At 46.6% G+C, this 21,869-nt stretch overlaps 1 protein-coding gene across 2 annotated transcripts in view; it reads right to left on the bottom strand.

Annotated features, from left to right (window-relative positions):
- Positions 1-3,179: 3,179 nt before the first annotated feature.
- The window catches only part of Slc5a11 (solute carrier family 5 member 11), a 59,683-nt gene continuing 40,993 nt past the window's right edge, over positions 3,180-21,869 (bottom strand). For both annotated transcript variants that reach the window (XM_006230186.5, NM_001100482.2), the window contains 8 exons: positions 17,155-17,360; positions 15,395-15,530; positions 10,925-11,032; positions 10,487-10,637; positions 8,165-8,333; positions 6,744-6,959; positions 5,995-6,163; positions 3,180-3,429 (listed from right to left, as the gene is read on the bottom strand). In XM_006230186.5, the coding sequence (XP_006230248.1) occupies positions 3,227-3,429; positions 5,995-6,163; positions 6,744-6,959; positions 8,165-8,333; positions 10,487-10,637; positions 10,925-11,032; positions 15,395-15,530; positions 17,155-17,360 (1,358 nt within the window). In that variant the 3' untranslated portion in view covers positions 3,180-3,226. The remainder of the gene's footprint in view (positions 3,430-5,994; positions 6,164-6,743; positions 6,960-8,164; positions 8,334-10,486; positions 10,638-10,924; positions 11,033-15,394; positions 15,531-17,154; positions 17,361-21,869) is intronic.

The following is a 21,869-nucleotide window of genomic DNA, read 5'->3' as shown; positions in this document are numbered from 1 at the left end:
ACTTAAGTGACTCCAAAAGTTCTACCAGAGAACTACTAAGCCTGATAAACAACGTCAGCAAAGTGACTGAGTATAAAATTAACTCAAACAAATCAGTAGCCTTCATCTATTCAAAAGATAAACAGGCTGAGAAAGAAATTAGGGAAATGACATCCTTCATACTAGTCACAAATAACATAAAATACCTCAGTGTGACTCTAACCAAGCGAATGAAAGATCTGTACAATAAGAATTTCAAGTCTCTGAAGAAAGAAATTGAAGAAGATCTCAGAAGATGGAAAGACCTCCCATGCTCATGGATTGGCAGAATTAATACAGTAAAAAATGGCCGTTTTGCCAAAAGCAATCTACAGAGTCAATGCAATCCCCATCAAAATTCCAACTCAATTCTTTATAGAGTTAGAAAGAGCAATTTGCAAATTCACTTGGAATAACAAAAAACCCAGGATAGTGAAAACTATCCTCAACAATAAAAGAACTTCTAGAGGAATCACCATCCCTGACTCCAAGTTGTATTACAGAGCAATAGTGATAAAAAAAAAAAAAAACTGTACGATATTGGTACAGAGACAGGCAGGTGGGTTAATGGAGTAGAATTGAAGACCCAGAAATGAGCCCACACACCTATGGTCACTTGATCTTTGACAAAGGAGCTAAAACCATCCAGTGGGAAAAAAATATAGCATTTTCAACAAATGGTATTGGTTCAACTGGAGGTCAGCATGTAGAAGAATGCAAATCAATCTATTCTAATTGCCCTGTACAAAGCTTAAGTCCAAGTAATCAAGGACCTCCACATAAAATCAGATACACTCAAACTAATAGAAGAGAAAGTGGGGAAGAGCCTCGAACACATGGGCACTGGGGAAAATTTCCTGAACAAAATACCTGGCTTATGCTCTAAGATCAAGAATCGACAAATGGGACATCAAAAAATTACAAAGCTTCTGTATGGCAAAGGATACTGTCATTAGGACAAAATGGCAACCAACAAATTGGGAAAAGGTCTTTATCAAGACTACATTTGATAGAGGGCTAATATCCAATATACCCAAAGAACTAAGAAGTTATATTCCAGAGAGCCAAATAACACTATTAAAAAGTGGGGCACAGAGCTAAACAAAGAATTCTCAGTTGAGAAATATTGAATGGCTGAGAAGTACCTAAAGAAATGTTAACATCTTTAGTCATCAGGGAAATGCAAATCAAAACAACCCTGATATTGCACCTCACACCAGTCAGAATGGCTGAGATCTAAAACTCAGGTGACAACAGATACTGGCAAGGATATGGAGAAAGAGAAACACTCCCTCATTGTTGGTGGGATTGCAAGCTGGTACAACCACTCTGGAAATCAGTCTGGAGGTTCCTCAGAAAATTGGACATTGAACTACCTGAGGACCCAGCTATACCTCTCCTGGGCATATACCCAAATGATGCTCCAACATATAACAAGGACACATGCTGCACTATGTTCATAACAGCCTTATTTATAATAGCCAGAAGCTGGAGAGAACCCAAATGTCCTTCAACAGAGGAATGGATACAGAAAATGTGGTACATCTACACAATGGAGTACTACTCAGCTATCAAAACCAATAGCTTCATGAAATTCATAGGCTAATGGGTGGAACTAGAAAATATCATCCTGAGTGAGGTAACCCAATCACAGAAAAACACACATGGTATGCACTCATTGATGAGTGGATATTAGCCCAAAAGCTCGAATTACCCAAGATACAATCCACAGAGCACACAAAGCTCAAGAAGGAAGACGACCAACACATGGATGCTTCAGTCCTTCTTAAAAGGGGGAACAAAAATATTCCTAGGAGGAGATATAGAGACAAAGTTTGGAGCAGAGACTGAAGGAATGGCCATTCAGAGCCTGCCCAACCTGGGGATCCAGTCCATATAAACACAGCCACCAAACCTAGACAATATTGGTGAAGCCAAGAAGTGCCTGCTGGCAGGAGCCTTATATAGCTGTCTCCTGAAAGGCTCAGCCAGAGCATGGCAAATACAGAGGCAAACAAATGCTAGCAGTAAACCATTGAGCTGAGAATGGGCTCACCATTGGAGGAGTTAGAGAAAGGATTGAAGGAGCTGAAGGGTCTGGCCACCCCATAAAAACAACAATACCAACTAGCCAGGGCTCCCAGGGACTAAACCACTACCACTAAAGAGTACACATAGACAGACCTATGGCTCCAGCTGCATATGTAGCAGAGGAAGGCCTTGTTGGGCACCAATGGGAGGAGAAGCCCTTGGTCCTGCCAAGGCTGGACCCCCCAGTGTAGGGGAATGTCAAAGCAGGGAGGCAGGAAAGCAGGATGGTTGGGGAGGGGGAACACCCTCATAGAAAAAGGGGAGGGGAATGGGATAGGGAGCTTATAGATGGGAAACTGGGAAAGGGAATAACATTTGAAATATGAATAAAAATATCCAATAAAAAAAAACACACACACACAAAAAGAATGGCCCATTTATAGGAGGACTTGAAAGGTCCCCTGCAGAAGCATCAAGGGCTCCTAATTTCTGAGCCATCTCTTCAGCCACTAACCTAGAATTGGCAAAGTGCACACAGTTATCTCATGTCCTCATTTCTTATTTTTTTTTCTTATTATATTTTGAGGCAGGGTTTCATGTAGCCCAGGCAAGCTGGCCTTGACCCAAAATTCTTGGCCCTCTGCTTCCACCTCCCAGGTATTGGGATTACAGCTGTAGGCCACCACACCGTGCTTCAGCTCCTCTCTCCTTTTCTCTTTCCCTCCCTCCTCCTCTTTCTCCTCCTCCTCTCCTTTTCTCTTCCTCTCTCTCTCTCTCTCTCTCTCTCTCTCTCTCTCTCTCTCTCTCTCTCTCTTTCTCTGTTTCTCTCTCATTCTAACTCTTACTCTGTGCGTGTGCATGTGTATGTGTGTCAGAGTCTTGCTAGGTAGCCCAAGCTGGCCTCATTGCAGTCCCCTAATTCAGAGGCAACTGGGGTTATAGGCGTGTGCCATCACCCCACCGCCTCTGATTTTCACATATGTGAGGTTTCAGGGCTGCACCTGCACAAGCCTGCTTCCCACAGACTCTTAGCAGGAAGGAGTACCACAGGGAGGAAAGCTCCAGGGCCACCCACCCATTCCTTTTAGGGAGAAGATGCTTCTTGGCTCGTCAGCAGCACCTCCGAAGCGTGAAGGTAAACACACAGCTTTATTATCGTTTCCTGGCTCACCCTGAGTTACGCAAAGTATCCCCAGAGGAAGATGGCGCAGCTGATGCACACAATGCAGTTGACGTCTAGCAGGGTTTTCACCAAGGGATTTTCCTCCAAGGAAACTATGACAGGCTCCACTTTGCTTGGGGGCTCCTCCTTGTCCTTTTCCATCCCACAGAGCCACAGGATGGCCTTCAGCACCTTGGACTGTTTGGGGGACACGCCGTCTAGAAAGAGAGGAAGGTCACAGGGAGCCGACTCTCCCTAAGAGGAAGAGGATCAACTACATGTGTCCAGGTGAGATACAGAACTCATGTTCTTCTGGAAGACCTTCCATATTTGATGGTTTAACTAAACATGAATCAGAGTATTCAGAGAAGTACAGATTTTCCCCATCATTCCTCCCTAAATAATAATACAGCGTAGTGACTACTTCTGCAGCACTGACATTGGATGGGGTGTTCTGGATAATCTAGAACTGAGTTCGAGTATGCATGAGGGTGTACATAGGTTATGTGCAGGTCCTGTGGCATTTGTGTGTGCACATGTGTGGGCCTGTGTGCAAGCCAGACAACAACCTTAGGCACCGTTCTTTTGGTTGTTGTCTTTTTATAGACAGTCTTCCACTGGCCTGGGACTCCCTGAGTACGTCAGGCTGCTGGCCCAGTGATACTCTGGCTCTGCGTTCCAGGAGCCACCATGTTCCTACTGCTTTCCCTCCTGGGGACCAAATCCAGGTCTTCACGCTTGCAGGGCAAGTACTTTACTGAAAGCTGCCTTCCCAGCCTCTACTTTGCCATTTTATACCAAGGGCTTGAGCAGTCATACATTTCAGCACCCCTATGGGTTCTGGGGTCAGTTTCTCTCAGGCACCCAGGAACAGCTATATCTGTTGGTATCTCACGTCTGGAAGAGTATCATGTCTTCGGATGAAAAGGATCAAGGCTCACCCTAACTTAGCAAAGCCACATAGCTGGTAAGTAGTGGCTGTTGGGCTTATGATCCAGCTCTGTTCCCCGCTCTGTATCACAGTGCCTTCCAGGAAGATGAATGACTTTGGGCACTTTGAGGGAATGCTGTCTGTGTGACACTCAGGCTACACACCCAGCAGCATACAGAAGTCCAGACCTGATCCACCTGACTCAGGGAAGCCAGTCTATACACTGAATATGATAGCAGTGGCTTCACTTCTACAAAGACATGTGCTCACTGTTAAGGACTAGATAGAATGTTAAGGCCTCCCTAGGTAAAGTGTTAAGGCCTAGGTAAACCATTACTTGGCTAGCCTGCCACTTTTTCCTGTTACTAATGTCATAGGGAAACTTTCTTATATGCCGTTACTGCTGTTATTAAGAAACTTTCTCGGGGTTGGGGATTTAGCTCAGTGGTAGAGCGCTTGCCTAGCAAACGCAAAGCCCTGGGTTTGGTCCCCAGCTCCAAAAAAAAAGGAAAAAGAAAGAAAAAGAAAAAAAAAACTTTCTTATGCCCAAGTTGATTGCATATTCTCTTATATTCTGCGCTCTTGGAAACAAATCACAACAGAAGTCAGTTAGGCCTGCTTTGTGTAGTTAGTTACAATAAACTTGGACCCAAACCAACCAACCAACAGCACTTCCTGTATATAAGCTTTTGTGGTATTTGCTTTTGTAAGCTACCCCTGGGATAGACCCCAACCTAAGAGAGACACCTGTACCAATATAAGAAACTATTTGGAACAAGGCTTCCATTTTGGTAGGGGTCAAGTAAAGTTTAAGTTCCCAAGACCTCCGTGGAAACTGACATCTACTTGGCAGAAAGAAGCATGTGCCTGGGTAACTGACATCCTGGTTGACAATTTAAGGCATGAATGTTCGACAAGTCCCATCCTGGTAGACAAGTTAGGACATGAATATTAAACAAGCCAGTCCCCTGCCACAGTTGAACCCCCCAACCAATGGGAGCAGGGTAAGTTTATAACAGACACGTTCCTAAGGAAATCCCCTATCCCTAAATGCTGACTGGGGAAATAACTTGGGCATAGATGTTTGTGGATTTTAGGCTTAAAAGCGCTGTAAGATCGTAATTCAGTGTCATGGTTCAACTCCCAGGTCTGTACCACAGCCTGATCACTCGGTCCTGGAGTGTGTACTTGATAAACTATCCCGGTCTGACTGACACCGGTGTTCATATGGTTGTGAGATGACTCCTAGACCACAATACCCACCTAGTTTTTCAAACATGTGACCTGGGGTTTCTCACTTTCTAGGCTGAGCATGCATAGGCCCTTGGTTCAATCCCTAGCACTGGAAGAAAAAGAAAGTCCAAGGGTGGGAGTAGGGGGATCTTCGGAGTTTTTTACCTTGAGCTGACATAAGTTAGTATCCATGACTTTTTAAAATGACAACCTGAATCTTCATATCCCGAGAGATAACTTTGCCACATAAATATGAAGGCCTTTTGTCACCAGGTTTTCCCATTGTTCATGAGATAGAAATAAAGGCTCTCATATGAAATCTCCAAATTTTAAAACATTAACTCACATTTTATAAATGGAGTTAAACTGAAATCAGTGATTTGAGGACTGCTGTAGTGCTCCAGCCTACCGTGTGGGATTACACGGAGTCTCCGTGAGCTCTGGGTTTGTGTTAGTGCATCTCTGAAGAGTCTCCCCTAGTTGGTGGGGAAAGCCAGGCATTGGAGCCAGGGGATGCTGAAATTCATAACCTTCCCCCTTTCTAGATGGTGATCTGGCAGAATCCCCCTGAACATACAATGCTTAAGTTCTTCTACAACTGAGACCAGAGGCAACTCACCACTGTGGGCTTTGGTCGTAGCTTCTTGAACTGACTCCAACTGGATGCTGATGCCTGTGGCCTCTGTAGTCCCATTCTGAGAAATGGTTAGAGACAGGGGGTTTTCTGGTGGAACTGAGTCCTTCTGGGCCACAGGCTCATGACGAGTAAACCAAGTCAGGCGGCTGACCTAAGAAGCAGAGACGACCATGAGACACAGGTGGAAGCTGCCATATTTCCTTATTTTTTCCTGCACCCACCTTGGCTTTCATGTTGGACAGTGTTCATCGTGTCCTCCAAGCAGCACCAGTTCCCCCAATCCCTCAGAACCAACAACCATACCTTGCACTTGCTCCCCTGTCTTCTGACAGCCCTCCTTTCGGTAGTATCTAACTGTCCTACTTCTAGGCTATAGCCCTGTGAGCCACAGAGCGGCCCTTCCACTCAGACTTTGCAAGGACAAGAAGGACAAGGTTACATCTGAGCTGACAAGAACTGCCAAGAACCAGGAATGTTTGTGACTTTACACAATGGCGGTTCTAAGAAAAAAAAAGTTCCATGGCCCTAGAAACTCCCTGGCTCCCCATGGATGTATGAATTGAAGCAGAATCAGAAAATGGAGTCTGATGACCTTTTCTGAGTTCTGCATCACTGTTCCTAAAGCCCTACTCCAGACTTTCCGAATATTTCAATCGTCTTGCTTAAGCCTGGAGTCTGTGTTCTGTTCTTTTGATGAGTCTCAGAGACTAGGCCTGTTAGCCCAAATGTACCATCTCTTTGGAGGGTGTCTCTGTGAACCAGCTCACAGTGAACACCGTGATGAGGGTGGTAGACGACAGAATCATGGAGAAGTAGAGGTAGTGGACGTCCTTCACCACAGCTGGACGGTCATCGGGCTGGTCACACCGAGGCTGCACGTAGACAAAGTCCAGGATCAGCCTGACCAATCCTAGCAGCAAGCCCAAGATCAGGCCTGAGAAGGCACCCTGTGAACCAAAGGAAAGCCATCTTAGGGATGCCAAGGTCACCAAAAGTTCAAGAAGCCATCTCAAGAGCTTGTCTTTCTTGTGATGCTCACTGTATTGCAAAGGTATGGAGTTATGGACCTGTCCAAGTCCTCCAAATACTGTCAGCCTTTAGTATCCTGAAGGGTCAATTCTAGGCCCCTTAGATAACAAACTTCTCAGATGCTCAAATCCCCTGTATAGGATGTTACAGCGTTTGAACATGGCCTATGCGTATCCACTTAAGCACGTTAAATCATCTTCAGGTTATGTATAACACCAGCACACAATGTGAATACCATGTAAGTAGCTGCCATTCTGTACCATTTATATGATAACATCAGAAAAATGTCTGTGCTTGGAAAAATGTTTTTCCTTGCAAATATTTTTATCCTGCTGTTGATTGGGTCTGATTGAGCGCACAGGTGCAGATGCCCAACTGTAATGAACTGATTACACACATTCCCTTCTAATTTGGTTTCCCCGTCAATGCCAAGAGTGTGTCACAAAACCAAGTGCAGTGGTGAACACCTGTAACCCCCACACTCAGGAGATGTGTGCGGGAAAATCTGATGAGGCCAACCTGAGCGTGATGGTTTCTTTTGTAAACTTGACATAGGATCACCTGTGAAGGGAGGCTCAGTGAGGGACTGTCTAGACCAGGCTTGTCTGTGGGCCTGTCAGTGGAAGGATTGTCTTAATGTAGGAAGACTCAGCCTGAAAGGGCAGCACTGTTCCCTGGTCTGGGGCTCTGAGTTGTGTTAGAGCAGGGGAGTTGACTGGACACAGCGCATAGGCGTCAACCTCCCTACTTTTGACTGGAGCTGATATGACCACCTGCATCAAGTCCTCGCTACCTTAACTGTGCCATAATAATGGACTATGACCTGGAAAGACAAGCTCAGTTCTCCCCTAAGGTTTTTGTCAGGATAGTTTAACACAGAAATAGAAATATGCCACATAGTAAAGCCCTGACTTGAAAAAAAACAAACCCAGGAGACATTTCTGCGGACCCTTATCCAGGCTTTTCATGGCCTGGTGGCACCCTTCCCGTGGCTTCCCACACAGGGTTTGCTCTCCCTGGTGACAAGGCTAGCCCACACAAGTCCCTGCCAGACCACTCCCCATCATTTCTCCCAGTGCTTATGGATAGCACCCCAGGGATTGTGTAGCCAGTTCAGGTTTACCTTCTCATTGGTTCGCTTCCAGAAACATCCCATAATAAAGACCACGGCCACAGGTGGCTGCAGGTAAGAGCTGATAGACTGGATGTAGATGAAAAGTTGACCTCCCTGGCTGGCCTGCACAACGGGGATCCAGAGGATGGAGACCAGCACCAGTGCTAACACAAACACCCTGTGAGGAGAGAGGGGAGCGTGCCTGTCTCCCTCTGAACACCCACTTTCCTACCTTCCTTATGCAGCTTCACTGAGCTGTGAGATCTGCAAGGCAAGAGACCTGTTCCCCATCCCCTCCCCAAGGAATACAACGAAGTATCCTTTGCTGAATTTGCAGAATACCATCAACACAGCACAGGCAAAACATCCCCTCCCCCATTTACAGTTTATTTCTGCTCCCTCCATGTTTCCCTTCCCTGGAGTTCCTACAAGTGCCCTCTGCCCTTCAGCTGCTGCCTCAGCTGTGCCAGGGTCTCTAAGGTCCACCTAAGGGTTAACACACATCCATATTTCATCCTCTTCAGAGACAGTACACGCCCAAGCTAAACCTTGAAGGCCTCCCAAGGGCTGGAATTACAAGTGTGTTTTAACTCCTCAGGATGTTGCATTGATTAAAACAAAACAAAACAAACAAAAACCAAAAACATTAGGGCTAGCGAGATGGTTCAGTGGTTAAAAGCGCAGGCTGCCCTTCCAGAGGACCTGGGTTCAAGTCCCAGCTCCCACATAGCAGCTCACAACTGTCTGTAACTACAGTTCTAGGGGATCCAGTGTCCTATTCTGGCTTTCAAGGGCACGAGGCACACACACAGTACACAAACATACATGCAGGCAAAACAGTCATACACACTAAATAAATAAATCTGTAAAACATTTATTTTGTAGGGGTCATTCAGGCTGCATGGCCCTCATGTGCAGGTCAGGAAACTTATAGGAATTGGCTTTCTTCTTCCACCATGGGGTGCCTGGGCATCAAACTCAGGTCATCAAGCTTGGTAGTTAAGTGTTCTTTATTTGTTGGGCTATCTTACCAGCCCATTCACATAATCACCATCAGCGTATTGTGATGGAAAAGCATTTGCCATGAACACGCCATTCTCTCGCTTTGCTTGTCCTTCGCCAGCTGATGAGAGCAGAATCATCCCCTGCCCCTTTGCTACTGTAAACTACTTATATAAACATCTGAATTTTATATATTTATAAGTTTATAAATGTATACAATTGTGGTCTCTGGACATTTGTGCTTATACCTAAGAATACAAACCTTTAAGTGACGTGGGAAGTTTATGCTTAACATAATAAGGAACCATAGGCTGTTTTTAATGGAATCATCCAGTCTCATCTGTACTGCACAAGAATTCTATCTTCCTGCATCAGCTTTCCAAGCACTGGGGTGATAGACAGGCGTGCACTGCCATGCCTGGCTGTTACTGGCATTCTAGTGGGGAGAAGTGGTGTCTCGTGTAGTAAATGATGCTAAACGTCTTGTTGCAGGCTCGTGGCCATTTCTCCATCTTCCTTGTTGAAATGCCTATTCAGCTGTTTTGGCAGTTGGTCACACTATGTTCTAACAGGGCTTCATATTTTCTAGATTACAAGTTCTTAGGCATGTAAGGTGGCTTGCAAGCATTTTCTCCAGGCTGTGGCTAGTCTTTATATCTCTTTAATGGTGGCTTTTGAAGTGATCAAGTCCAGTACATCTGGCTCTTCTGTAATGAGTCAGCATTTGGGGTCAAGTCTAAGGACTCTTTCCCTGAGCCATGGCTGAGGCAGCCCTCGACATGCCTCCTCCTAAGTGGCAGAGCTTCAGGGAGCAGCCTATCTGTGCCCACTCGATGTCACATTATCACAGTGCTCCTTTCTGCTCTCCTCCTGGACATCAGGACTTGAAAGAGACTTGGAATAGAAATTATCCCTGCCCCAGCTTCAGAACACCCCACTGCCTTACCCAGACCTCCTGCTGCCCCCCCCCCCCGTCCCAATCCAGATTGCTGCTTCTCCTCTGGATGTCTAGGTCTCCTGATTCCCAGTCAGGACACTCATTGGGGCTTTAACTGTCCGATTCTCCACATCTAGCATTAGGCCAGCAGATACAGACCTTTTAGTGCTGTGTGCTTATACTACAGGATTGTTTGTTCTAATACTGGAGCACAAGGGGCGTTCAGAGGACATCTCTTGAATAAGTGGCTCTGACAGAGGTCCCTCTCAGCAGCAGCAATTGAGACCAAGGCAGCTTGGGTGCTCTGACTTTGCCTGGTCATGAGCTGGGTCCCCTCTTTCCTCAGCATCTGGACATTCCACTGCCCAGAGTCCTACCCTATAAAGCCTTACCTGCCCACAATCATGAGCTCCCTTTCAGATGCCCGTGGCCGGATGTGGTGCCACAGGTCCATGGTGAAGATGGTGCTGGCACTGTTAAAGATGGACGTGAGGGAGGACATGAGAGCCGCCACCATCACAGCCATCATGAGCCCACGGAGTCCTGGGGGCAGAAGGGAGGTCTATAGGCCTTGGGCTTTCTGATGGCAGCTTCTGTCTCCCCTTTTGACCCTATTACCCAGGCCCAAAGCTAACCGATCCTGATGGCTCAGCTCTGAGGAGGTAGACGTTCTATTGGCACAGTCAGACGAAACTTTGTGGTCCTGCCAAATTCTGGCCTTTGGGGTACCCATAGCTCTCCATCTCAGCCATACCTCAGATTAGCACCCAGACAGTGTCCTTCTTTCTGGGTGGTCCAGGGGGCTGAGTATAGGGGGGAGGGGACATTACCTGTGGGCAAAAGTTCCAGCACAAGTTTGGGATATGCGATGTCTGAACAGCCAGAGGGGTTGCTACAGACTCTCTGGCAGATGTCGGGATGCGCACAGGCTACTTGATCTACGAAGGAAATGCAAGCCCACAGTGAGACAGACAGGTCCTGAGCCCAGGTCCGGCTACAGTGTGCCAGAACCAGGCCAGCCCTAGAAGGGCCCATGAGCTATAGCCAAGAGAACTAGAAAAGAGCCTCGACTCTAAGCTGTGGCCATGTCCTCCAGCTTTCTGAGCTCCTGCTGCCAATCTGTAGAACGGGGGTGATAACATACTACTTCATAGCATTACTGTGACTGTTGTCTGCAAAAGCAACTCGTTTTGTAAGATTAGAACAAGGCTGGCAAGATGGTGCTGACCGTGTCGGCAACCTGTTTGATCCCTGGGCTCTCTGTGGTGGAAGGAGGGAACTCACGTTCACATGTTGTCTCTGACCTCCACACGGATGTCATGACACCTGTGCACACATACACAAAGACAAACTTACTCCACTCTAGCCCCCACATGCACACAGTTCATAGCAGATGAAGGGCCAGCAAGCCTGAGGACATTCCTTTAATCTCACGGTGCCACATTATAGAAGGAGGGAACAGACTCCTGCAAGTTGTCCTCAGGCCTCACACAGGTGACATGGCATACTTGGATGCATATGTGTGTGCGCGCACACACACACACACACACTAAAATAATGGCTAAAATATAGGTCAATGGAAAAAAGACCAAACCAATTTAATACACATTAAAAATTCAGCACCCAAGTCTGATCATACAGAACATACTAAGAACACATCACTACTATCACTGGACGTCAAATAGAGCTGTGACACTTAACAGCCAGTCATAGGTAGAATTCCACCTCAGATGTGTTACCTAATAGCCAGTTGTAGGAAGAATCCTGTCTAAGACTTCATCTCCTCGGCTGTTAGAATGGGGGACAGCTAATCACATCTACACTGAAGTCCCTCTATGTTACTTTTTAAAAGAATACTTGACTTCTTTTTTCATGGGTGTTGGGTCTAGGACTCAGGGCTTTGTGTATACCGGGCACGCAGTCTACTACTGAGCTGCACCCCAGCCCTGTCAGTGCTTTTAACCCCCACTTCCTGCCTCCCTCAGATGCTCCTAGGGCTCAGGTATTGGGGCTCATTTTAGATTCAAGCTCTCCATGAGTTTCTAACCCTGAATATCTTTCCTCTCTTTTCTCACCTTTTAAAAAAATTATTTTACACTGTGTGGTAGAGGTCCTGCCTTTAATCCCAGCACTGCCCAGGAGGCAGAGGAGACAGGCAGATCTCTTGAGTTCAGGGCCAGCCTGGTCTACAGATCTAATTCCAGTGATTTCCAGGACAGCCAAAGCTGCACAGAGAAACTCAGCCTTGAAAAACCAAACCAACTAAACAACCAAACAGCAGTGACAAAAACCTTTATCTTTAAATTCTCTGTCCACGTATGTGTCTGTAAATGGACTTGTGCACGTGATTACAAGAGCCCAGAAAAAGGTGTTGGATCCCCTGGAACTGGAGTTTCAGGGGGTTGTGAGTTGCCTCGCCTGGGTGCTGGGAACTGAACTCAGGTCCTCTGGAAATGTGTTAAGAGCTCTTCACTATGAACCATCTTTCCAGCCCTACTGTTTTGCTTTTTTTCCCCCAATTTTTTTTCCTCTCCTGAGAAACTCTCTGATTTCTCCAGCATAAAATTGCCTATCCATCCTGGTTCTCTAGTTTGTCTCAGTGGTGCACCTCTGCTGTGGCTAGGGTGTGGCTTGACTTTATGTGTTGGGAGTTTGGGTCCTCAGTGTGGCAATGTCTGGAGGCCCTTTAAGAGACGGAGTTTAGTAGGAAGTCCTTAGATCATTGGGGATGTATCCCTCAGACAGGGTTAAGACTGGGCTGGGGAGATGGCTCAATCAGTAAAACGCTTGCTAAGCAAGCCTGGGGACCTGAGTTCAGCTCCCAGAAACCATAGGAAAAGCTGGCCAGATCCCTGGAGCTCATTCTCAAGCCGTCCTAGTCAGATCAGTGATCTCCAGGTTCACGGAGAGACTCTGTCTTTAATTAAAATAAGATAGACCAAAACTGAGGAGACAATAGCAACTCTCGCTCTCCACATGTACCTGCACACACATGTATTGTATCTGCGCACGCACACACACACACACACACACACACACACACACACAAATCCATAGACACCCATAGGCCATATGCATGCACACCTCACCCCTCAGAAGAATCAAGGACTAAGAACTTCTGAAGAAATGAGCAGAGAAGAAAATGCTCAACAGCCTCACTGCTGGGGCACAGAAGCCTCCCACCGCTGAAGTTCAAACCTGTGTGTTTCATTCCACCCTGGGAAGTGCTCTTCTTCTCTTTGCAGAGGAGAAGGAGGAGGGCCCTCTCACAGACATTTAGTCATTAACTACCAAGGGCTTGTCCTAAAAATGCAACCTTCAAGCTCAGGCCACGTGATGGGAGCAAAGCTCGCGAAGCATGTTCAATGGAGAACACAGTGCTCGCCCTACGGTGGGGAACACAGTGCTCTCCCTACGGTGGGGAACACAGTGCTCTCCCTACGGTGGGGAACACAGTGCTCGCCCTACAGTGGGGAACACAGTGCTCGCCCTACAGTGGGGAACACAGTGCTCTCCCTACCGTGGGGAACACAGTGCTCTCCCTACAGTGGGGAACACAGTGCTCTCCTTACGGTGAGGAACACAGTGCTCTTCCTATGGTATGGTCTGGACCAGAAATGACCTGCTGGTAAGGTGCTTGCTACACAGGCATAGGGGCTGAGCTCAGGTGCCCAGCACCCATGGAAAGCTGAGCGCAGAGCTGGTCTGTAAAGCAAATGCTGAGGAAAGATGGAGACAGGCAGACCCTGGAGCTCAGTGCCCCCTAGTCCAGCTGAGTCAGCGAGCTCCAGGGTCAATAAGATCCTTTCAAAAAGTAATGTGTAGTGACAGAGATCGGCCATTCATACACACACACACACACACACACACACACACACACACACACACACAAGGGGGCGGGGGTGGGGGAGGGGAGGGAGGGGTGAGAGAGGAAGTGGGAGAGATAGAATGTTCACATTGATGAAATTAATTGGTTCAACTAAGTTTTAAATGACCCCAGCAGCCCTGTGATAGCACATCATTCAATAACAATTACTTACCTGTTAATTAATAACTATATATGACACATCTGCTTGACAGAGACCTCACCCCCTACCCACCTTACAGATGAGAAAACAAAGGGAAGAGAAGTTAAATGACGAGGTTGAGGCCACATAGCTCCTATGAAGCAGAGCTGAGGCTCCAGCACACACAGTCTAGAACAGCCCTAACCATCAGGACCTGCCCGTGCACAGGGACCGCCCTTAGCAGGTGCACAGTGAGTGTTGCTTTAAACTGTGCTCCTTGTTAACTGTGCTCCTTGTTACTCGACGGCTGTATACTTTTCCATGGAGTCACCAAGAAGCTGAGATCTCAGATCTTGCCTTCCCCACACCCTGGTGGCTTTTCCTAAGCTGTCTGCCCTCTACATGGGGACATGACTTGTGATCCCCATCTGGGCTAAAGAGACAAGCTCTCAGAATTCAGCACCATGGATGGCGTCCTTCCTCCAGCTCCTCCTATTCTTAAAGATTCTAAACAACCGGCTACTGGATGGTCGTTCATCCTATCCTTTCTTTGCTTCTGTATAACATATGTTGGGGTGGGGAGGGGGGGAGCACAATTTCCACTTCATGGTTCCCTTGGTGCTGCTCAAGGAAAAACAGGTTTGTTATGTGCAAATCACCAGCTCCTGACACCACAGCTCCACAGAGGCTCCTGGCCACATCATTCTATTAAGTACTGTTTATCCCTGTGTATAAACCTCCTGACTACATTTAAAGAACAAAAGCTAGCCAAACATGGTGGTGCATACCTGTAATTCCAGCACTTGAGAGGCAGATGCTGGAGCATCATGAGTTCAAGGCCAGCCTAGGCCATATAAGATTCTGTCTCAAAAACAAAACCTTATGGGGTGTGTGGTGGTGGTGGTGGTGGTGCCATGTGTGTGTGTGTGTGTGTGTGTGTGTGTGTGTGTGTGTGTGTGTGTGTGTGTGACTATAGAGTTATTTATGTACCCTGATATTTATTGTCACGGGAGGGGCTCCATCAGACCAAAGTTATCAGAACACTGAGCTCAAACCCTAGAGCACAAGCATATGACTTGTCTTGGGGAATAAGCATTGGGAACCACATGACCTTAGGGTAGTTTATGGTGTGAAGAGTGAAGACTCCCACAAGCATCCACACCAGTGGGTCTTGTCTGCTGAGCCAATGTTGGGGAGCAGGGTGAAGTCAGTCAATAGATCGGGAGACCATTTCCTAAACCTGAGACTTGCGGACAGACCAATGACCTCTAGATCCCCCAACAGCCTCCTCACCTGGAAAGAGGATTCTGCTCACCATACCAGGGAACACCATTAGGAAAAGAGGAAGCACTTTCAGGTATGCGGCCATCAGGGAGCCGCCTTTGGCATGAGACAGGTTCTTGGCAGCCAGACTCCGCTGAACAATCACCTGGAACACGAAGGTGGTTGAAAGCTGAAGACGGTGTGCTCACTGGCTGTGTGTATCTCCTCAGAGGAGCGAAGGAACTGAGATCTGGGTCTTTGTTTAGGAGAAGGCATTTTTCTTCACCTTTATCCCTTGATCTGCCTGCGGTGACCATGACTCCTTACTGCCCCCTTCCTATTGTTAGACCTTGTCATCAGTTACAGTTCACTCCAGAACTAACCTACCTCTTTGGCTATTATAGTTAGGTAAAAGAATGTACTAGAGATAGTCCAGTTAAATCTATCAGTAGAAATATATATATATATAGGTATTAAATAAAATATGCATATATGTATATGAATATAAATATATGTATACTCACATTGCATATTATACATACACATATATATGCAAAGGAGGAGCCAGAGAGATGGCTGCCCTTGCAGGGGATTTATTGTCAGTTTCCAACACCCACATGGTTACTCATAAGCTTCTGTTCCTCAGTCCCAGAGAATCTGAAACCCTCTTCTCACTTACAGGCACCAGGTACACACATAGTACATTGACATACATCCTGGCCAACATTCATAGACATACGGTGAAAATAAGTAAATGCTGAGGAAGGCAAAGGAAAGATGTACTCTACCAGAATAGCCCCAGTGGGATCGCTAACCATGGACAGAACATGACCTGGCAGGCTGCACCCTGGATATCTCATAGGAGATGATGTCACCTTGATGATATCACATTGATGGTGTCACCTCAGAGGAACTTTAGAGGTGGAGTTACACAGCCTGAGTTCAAGCCTGTCTCCTCACCGCCTGGCTGTGTGAACCTGGGCACCCAGGGCCGCCTCTCTTTGCCTTAGTATTCTCACCGACCAAATGGACAGCTTTGGAATTAGGTAGAAGTATTTGGAGTACTCAGGACAGCATCTAACACATAGTAATTTCTCACAGATGATAATTGCCATAATTTGCATGAGTGGTGCTAAATATAAAATGCTAATGCTATAACTGCAGAAATAGTGACAGAAACTGAGCCAGAGGACAAGTGTTAGAATCCAAGAGATTCATCCACTCAGAACTCAAAGGCCCTGGTCATGACTAAGACAATATCAGTCTGTGGCTTTTAAATTCTGAAGCTGATAGAAATTGTAGCAGTCGACTGATTCTTTGTATTTTTGATTCTGTGTGCTTTCACTTCTTTTGTTTCACCATACTTTTTAAAAAGTATCTTAACCTCTCATGGGACATGCTTATCTGTCATCTCTTTGTGTCCCCAGGCAATGGCAGAGTAGCTTCAGATTGGCTCCAGATTCCTAAGTGCCTGGATCGTCTGGGCTGTTGGTTGAACAAATGACATGCACTTCAAATCTTGAAGTAAAGTTTATCATCTCCTTCTTATCTTCTTACAAGGGAGCTTATGGCTAGCACTCCCCAGACATGGGGCAGTGGTACCCACCCCTTGTGACCAGATGCTCCAGATCCACCATTAGCATCTGGAAATGTAAGAAGTAAAGCCACTGGTAGAGGAGAGGACGGAAGGAATGGAGGAGGTGGGGAAACAGAGGACAGCATATAGCAAAGTCACACCACAGACATCACTCACCCCAAGGCCCTGGGGAGGCCTTCAGCCAGCTCCCTACCTGATCTGTACACCAGTACCAAAGAGACGGGATGGACATTCCGAACAGGATCCCGGGCCAGGGGAGATCAGATGTCAATGGATCGCGGAAGATGTGGAAGGCATCTTCTCGGGGTAGGCCACAGCTGCTGTTCTCACTCCGGTTACTAGCCAGGGCTAAGAAGTACTGGTCCTTCAGGCCTTCCATCCCACCTACAGCTGCAAAGCCTAGGGAGCAGAAGAAGCCTAAGGTTGCCAGGACATCGTGGAGTATGTAGCAAGGTAGAGACAGGTGGTGGCCTAGTAAGGGCAGAGCTGCTGAGGAACTCTGTCCCCTTAAGGGTTCTCAGTCTGTCCTTCTTCCTCTTATGTCTTCATACCTGCTGTAGATTGCTCCTCTGAATAGTTTTCTGTTGTTTATCTGTTTACACACAGAGACTCGGGCATGCGGGTGTATGGGTGTATTCATGTGCACACACCATAGTGAGAGTGTAATAGTGTGAGTGAAATAGTGTGAGTGCAACACACACACATACACACACACACACACACACAATCAGCAACAACTCCATGCAGCTTGGACTGGATGAAGGCCCCAGAGGCCCCTCTGCCTTGTGTCCCCCCTGTAGTGGGAGCCACTGTGGTGTGCGAGTGTGTGGTGGAGAGTCGGGAGAGGAAAAGATACTGAACAGTTTGAACAGCGTGAAGAAAGGCAGAAATGGAATCGGAGGGTAGTGAGGAACAGCCTGCTGGGAGTAACCTCTGCTGCCCCCTGAAACCACGGTAATGTGCCGGCTGGTGCTGTGGGCCGTGTTCATGTCCCTGGCCATGCAGCAGCAGGGGTTGTGCCAAGTCTGTGGCTCATATTACCATCAAAGGCCAGGCAGATATCCCTGGTCTAGGCTGCTGCCTGGGACCGTGTCAATGTTCAAGGGCTGTGCAGAGCTGGTCTCACTCCTCACCAGCTGTGGCACTTGGGAGAGCAGGCCCCATATCTTACCTAGGCAGCATAGTAGAGCTGGTCCTGGTGGCAGGACAGGAACAGGTGAGCCGCCCAAGGGTAAGTACAGAAGAGCTGGCCTCACCCCTTGTCTGGAGAGATGGCTCAACAGTTAAGAGCACTTGCTGGAGTGCTTAAGAGGAATGGGGTTCAATAACCAGGATCTACATAGAGGCTCACGACCATCTGTAACTCTGGTCCCTGGGGATCCAACGCCCTCTTTTGACCTCAGCAGATACTGTACACACAAATGCATGCACACAAGCACACACTCACACATGCACACACTCATGTACCCCCATCCTGTCCCCTCCCCATATCTATCTATATCTATATATCTATATACTATATATCTATAAATCTATGTCTATATCTATACACACAAACACACACACATGCACACACTCACACACCCTATCCCACCCCACCCCATATCTATCTATATCTATCTATATCTATATCTATATATCCACACACACACGCACACACACACACATGCACACACTCACACACCCTATCCCCACCCCCACCCCATATCTATATATCTATATCTATATCTATATCTATATATCCACACACACACGCACACACACACACACATGCACACACTCACACACCCTATCCCACCCCCACCCCATATCTATATATCTATATCTATACATATATATATGTATATATATATATACATGCACACACGCGCACACACACACACACATACATGCAGGCATATGCAGACACAATACCCAAGCGATAAAAGAAATTAAAAGTTTTTTGAGAAGCAAGTGACCCCAACCAGACAAACCCCAGCAGACAGAAGAGTTGAGTGTGGAATTGAGACAGGAGTGGGATCAAGCTTCCTAAGTTAATGAATCATTTGGTGATTGTTGAAGGATGAAGTGCAGAACCATAGGCCAGAGTGAAGGCCGGGCCTGGCATTCTGTCTGATTGAAGTGCAGACCCTGACTTGACAGACGAGGCTTGGGACTAGGATTCCTTTTATGAGCCTCAGAGTGACACTGAGGTTGCTGGCCTTGAACCACGCTCTGGTAGCGCCAGTGTAGGAGCTGTCAGAGTACCAAGTAAAACACTACTTAGATAAAAGATAATGGCTCCTGAATTTTATCTTGATCTACTTAACCCCTTCCAGGTCATTTTTCCAGGTCATTAAGCAGCCAATCATATCAGTATCTATAAATAATAACATCATCTCTTTGATTTCAATAGGTGTATCTTATATTTTACATGGCAGCAAGTCATAAAAATATCTTTTTCCTGTTTCTACCAGGACAGCTTGTAGTATCAAATGTTCTTGTTTCTTCTTTAGAAATTAGACTATTAAGGTTTTCTATTTTTTTCTGGAATCAAATTTAATAAGTCATAGTCTATATATGAGCAAGGAACGGTGACTGCCTCTCAACCTGGTTATCTCCTGTCATCTGGCTGACTCCTGCTGTCATGATGTAAACTTCTGTTCCATAAGGTCCTCTCACAGCGACAGACTGAAATCCCAGAACTGTGAGCCAACACAAAGCTCTCCTGTTTCTAAGTTTTCGTGTCCGTAACAGACATAAAAACAAAACAAACAAAAACCAAAAACCCTCTGGAAGACCAGACTCTATCACAGCACAGGCAATGCCCAAGGCATTTGAAGCTGGAGGTGTGCAAAAGAGCTATCATTAAATAAATAAATAAATAAATAAATAAATAAATAAATAAATAAATAAATAATATCTAAACTCGGCTCAGCCCCTAGCCAGATTGGTCCCTCATTAACTACCTGGCCAAAGAGCTAAGCTCACATCCAAACATAAATTCAATTTACTCAACATCAAAGGAAATAACGAGGTGCCCAAGAACAAAGGAAAAATGACCTACCGTTTTGAAACAAAGTGATAAAGACCAACTGAGAGGTGACCCAGATGTTGCAACTGTCAGACCGGAAATGAAAAATAACCATGATTAATAGGTTATACAGGCTGCAGTGCGGATGCGGTCGATATTCATGACTAGAGGGACGCTCTCAGCAGAGATACATGAGGAAGGGCTAAATGGCACTGGGCTGTGGTTGGTGGTAGGGCCCATGCTGGGTAAGCATAAGGAGGTTGGCTTTCTCCCCAATAATGGGAAAAAATGAAAGAGAAGGATAAAGGATGAAGGAGGGAGGGGAGAGAGAGGGAGAGAAAGAAAACAAAAAGGTGAAAGGTTATAATGGAGATGATACAGAGATGGCAATCGCTCTTCCGTCAGCAGACAACACAGCCAAAGAAGCCATCAGCAAGCTGGGAAACAGGCAAATCCGAATAACTCATGCTGAGGTAGGAAGAAGAGGCCGTGAGAAGGAAAGTGTGACATAGGGGTTGGTGAGGCTTGGAGCTAACGGGTATGATGATGCAATGGCCTTTAATCCCAGCGGTAACCCAACCCTGAGAGGTGGAGATGGAGGCCAGCATGGTCTACAGAGCAAGCTCCAGAACATCCAGGAGGAGAAGAAGGAGGAAGAGGAGGAGGAGAGGAGGAAGAAGAGGAAGAGGAAGAGGGGGAGGGAGAGAAGAGGAGGAAGAGGAGGAGGAAGATGAAGAGAAAGAGGAGAGGTGGGGAGGCAAGAGGAGAGGTGAGAAATCAAAATGTGCCATTAAACCACACTTCCCCAAATCCTGAGAGTCTCAGTGAGGATAAGCACAACCCCCATTTACATATTTACATATTAAAAAGCTGCAGCTAAAGGGTGAAGGGACCAGGCAGGCACAGTAGCTTAGAAGCTCAGCGATGGCCTCAGCCACACAGGAAAAAAAAAAAAAAAAAGCAAAAAGTGTTAAAAGTTAAACAGTCTTTAGTTAGTGACTTAGTCCGGGGAAGCTCGTGTTGCTTGGTTGATTGTTCATATGGGGTCTCGAGCCCCTTCAGCTCTTAAGGTCCTTGTTCTGATTCCTTTAACGGGGGTCCCGTTCTCAGTTCCGTGGTTTGCTGCTGGCATTCGCCTATGTATTTGCTGTATTCTGGCTGTGCCTCTCAGGAGAGATCTACATCCGGTTCCTGTCGGCCTGCACTTCTTTGCTTCATCCATCTTTCATGGACTGACCCTGGACTCTGACCTCACAGGTAGCAATGAATAGCCTAGTAAGAGCACCTGTGGAAGGGGAAGCCCTGGGTCCTGCCAAGACTGAACCCCCAGTGATTGTTGGGGGGAGGGCGGTAATGGGGGGGAGGAATGGGAGGGGCACACACATATAGAAGGAGAGGGGGAGGAGTTAGGGGGATGTTGGCCTGGAAACCGGGAAGGGGAATAACAACTGAAATGTAAATAAGAAATACTCAAGTTAATAAAGATGGAGGGGGAAAAAAGTTAAACAGTAAAAAAGTTGATGCAGAAAACTTCAAGGCAACCAAAGGAGGGTCTCAGGACATGGAGAAGTAGAAGTGAGAACAGCAGACCTCCCCGCTGAGGTGCAGAAGATTACTATATACAGTAAAGGCGGTTTTCAAAAGGGACCAACAAGTGGGTGTTCTCAGACATACAAAACTTTACTATGGCAGGGGGAGAAAATAGAGATGAAGAAACTTATTTTTCTTCACCAGGGTGCAGAACAATCCGACTAAAAGCTAGCAAGTGATTTATGGTTTGAAACATGAAAAAAATGTATGACTCTGTGGCTATTTCTTTGAAATCTCATTTGAAAGTTGAAAGTGACATAGGTCCAAAACACAGTCCGTGCCCCATGCAGGGCTAAAAGCCAAAT

The sequence above is a fragment of the Rattus norvegicus genome, chromosome 1, assembly GCF_036323735.1.
Source record: "Rattus norvegicus strain BN/NHsdMcwi chromosome 1, GRCr8, whole genome shotgun sequence".
In the NCBI taxonomy this organism is placed as follows: Eukaryota; Metazoa; Chordata; class Mammalia; order Rodentia; family Muridae; genus Rattus; species Rattus norvegicus.
The sequence above is the reverse complement of the archived record's forward strand: the minus strand, read 5'-3'. Positions and strand labels throughout refer to the sequence as shown.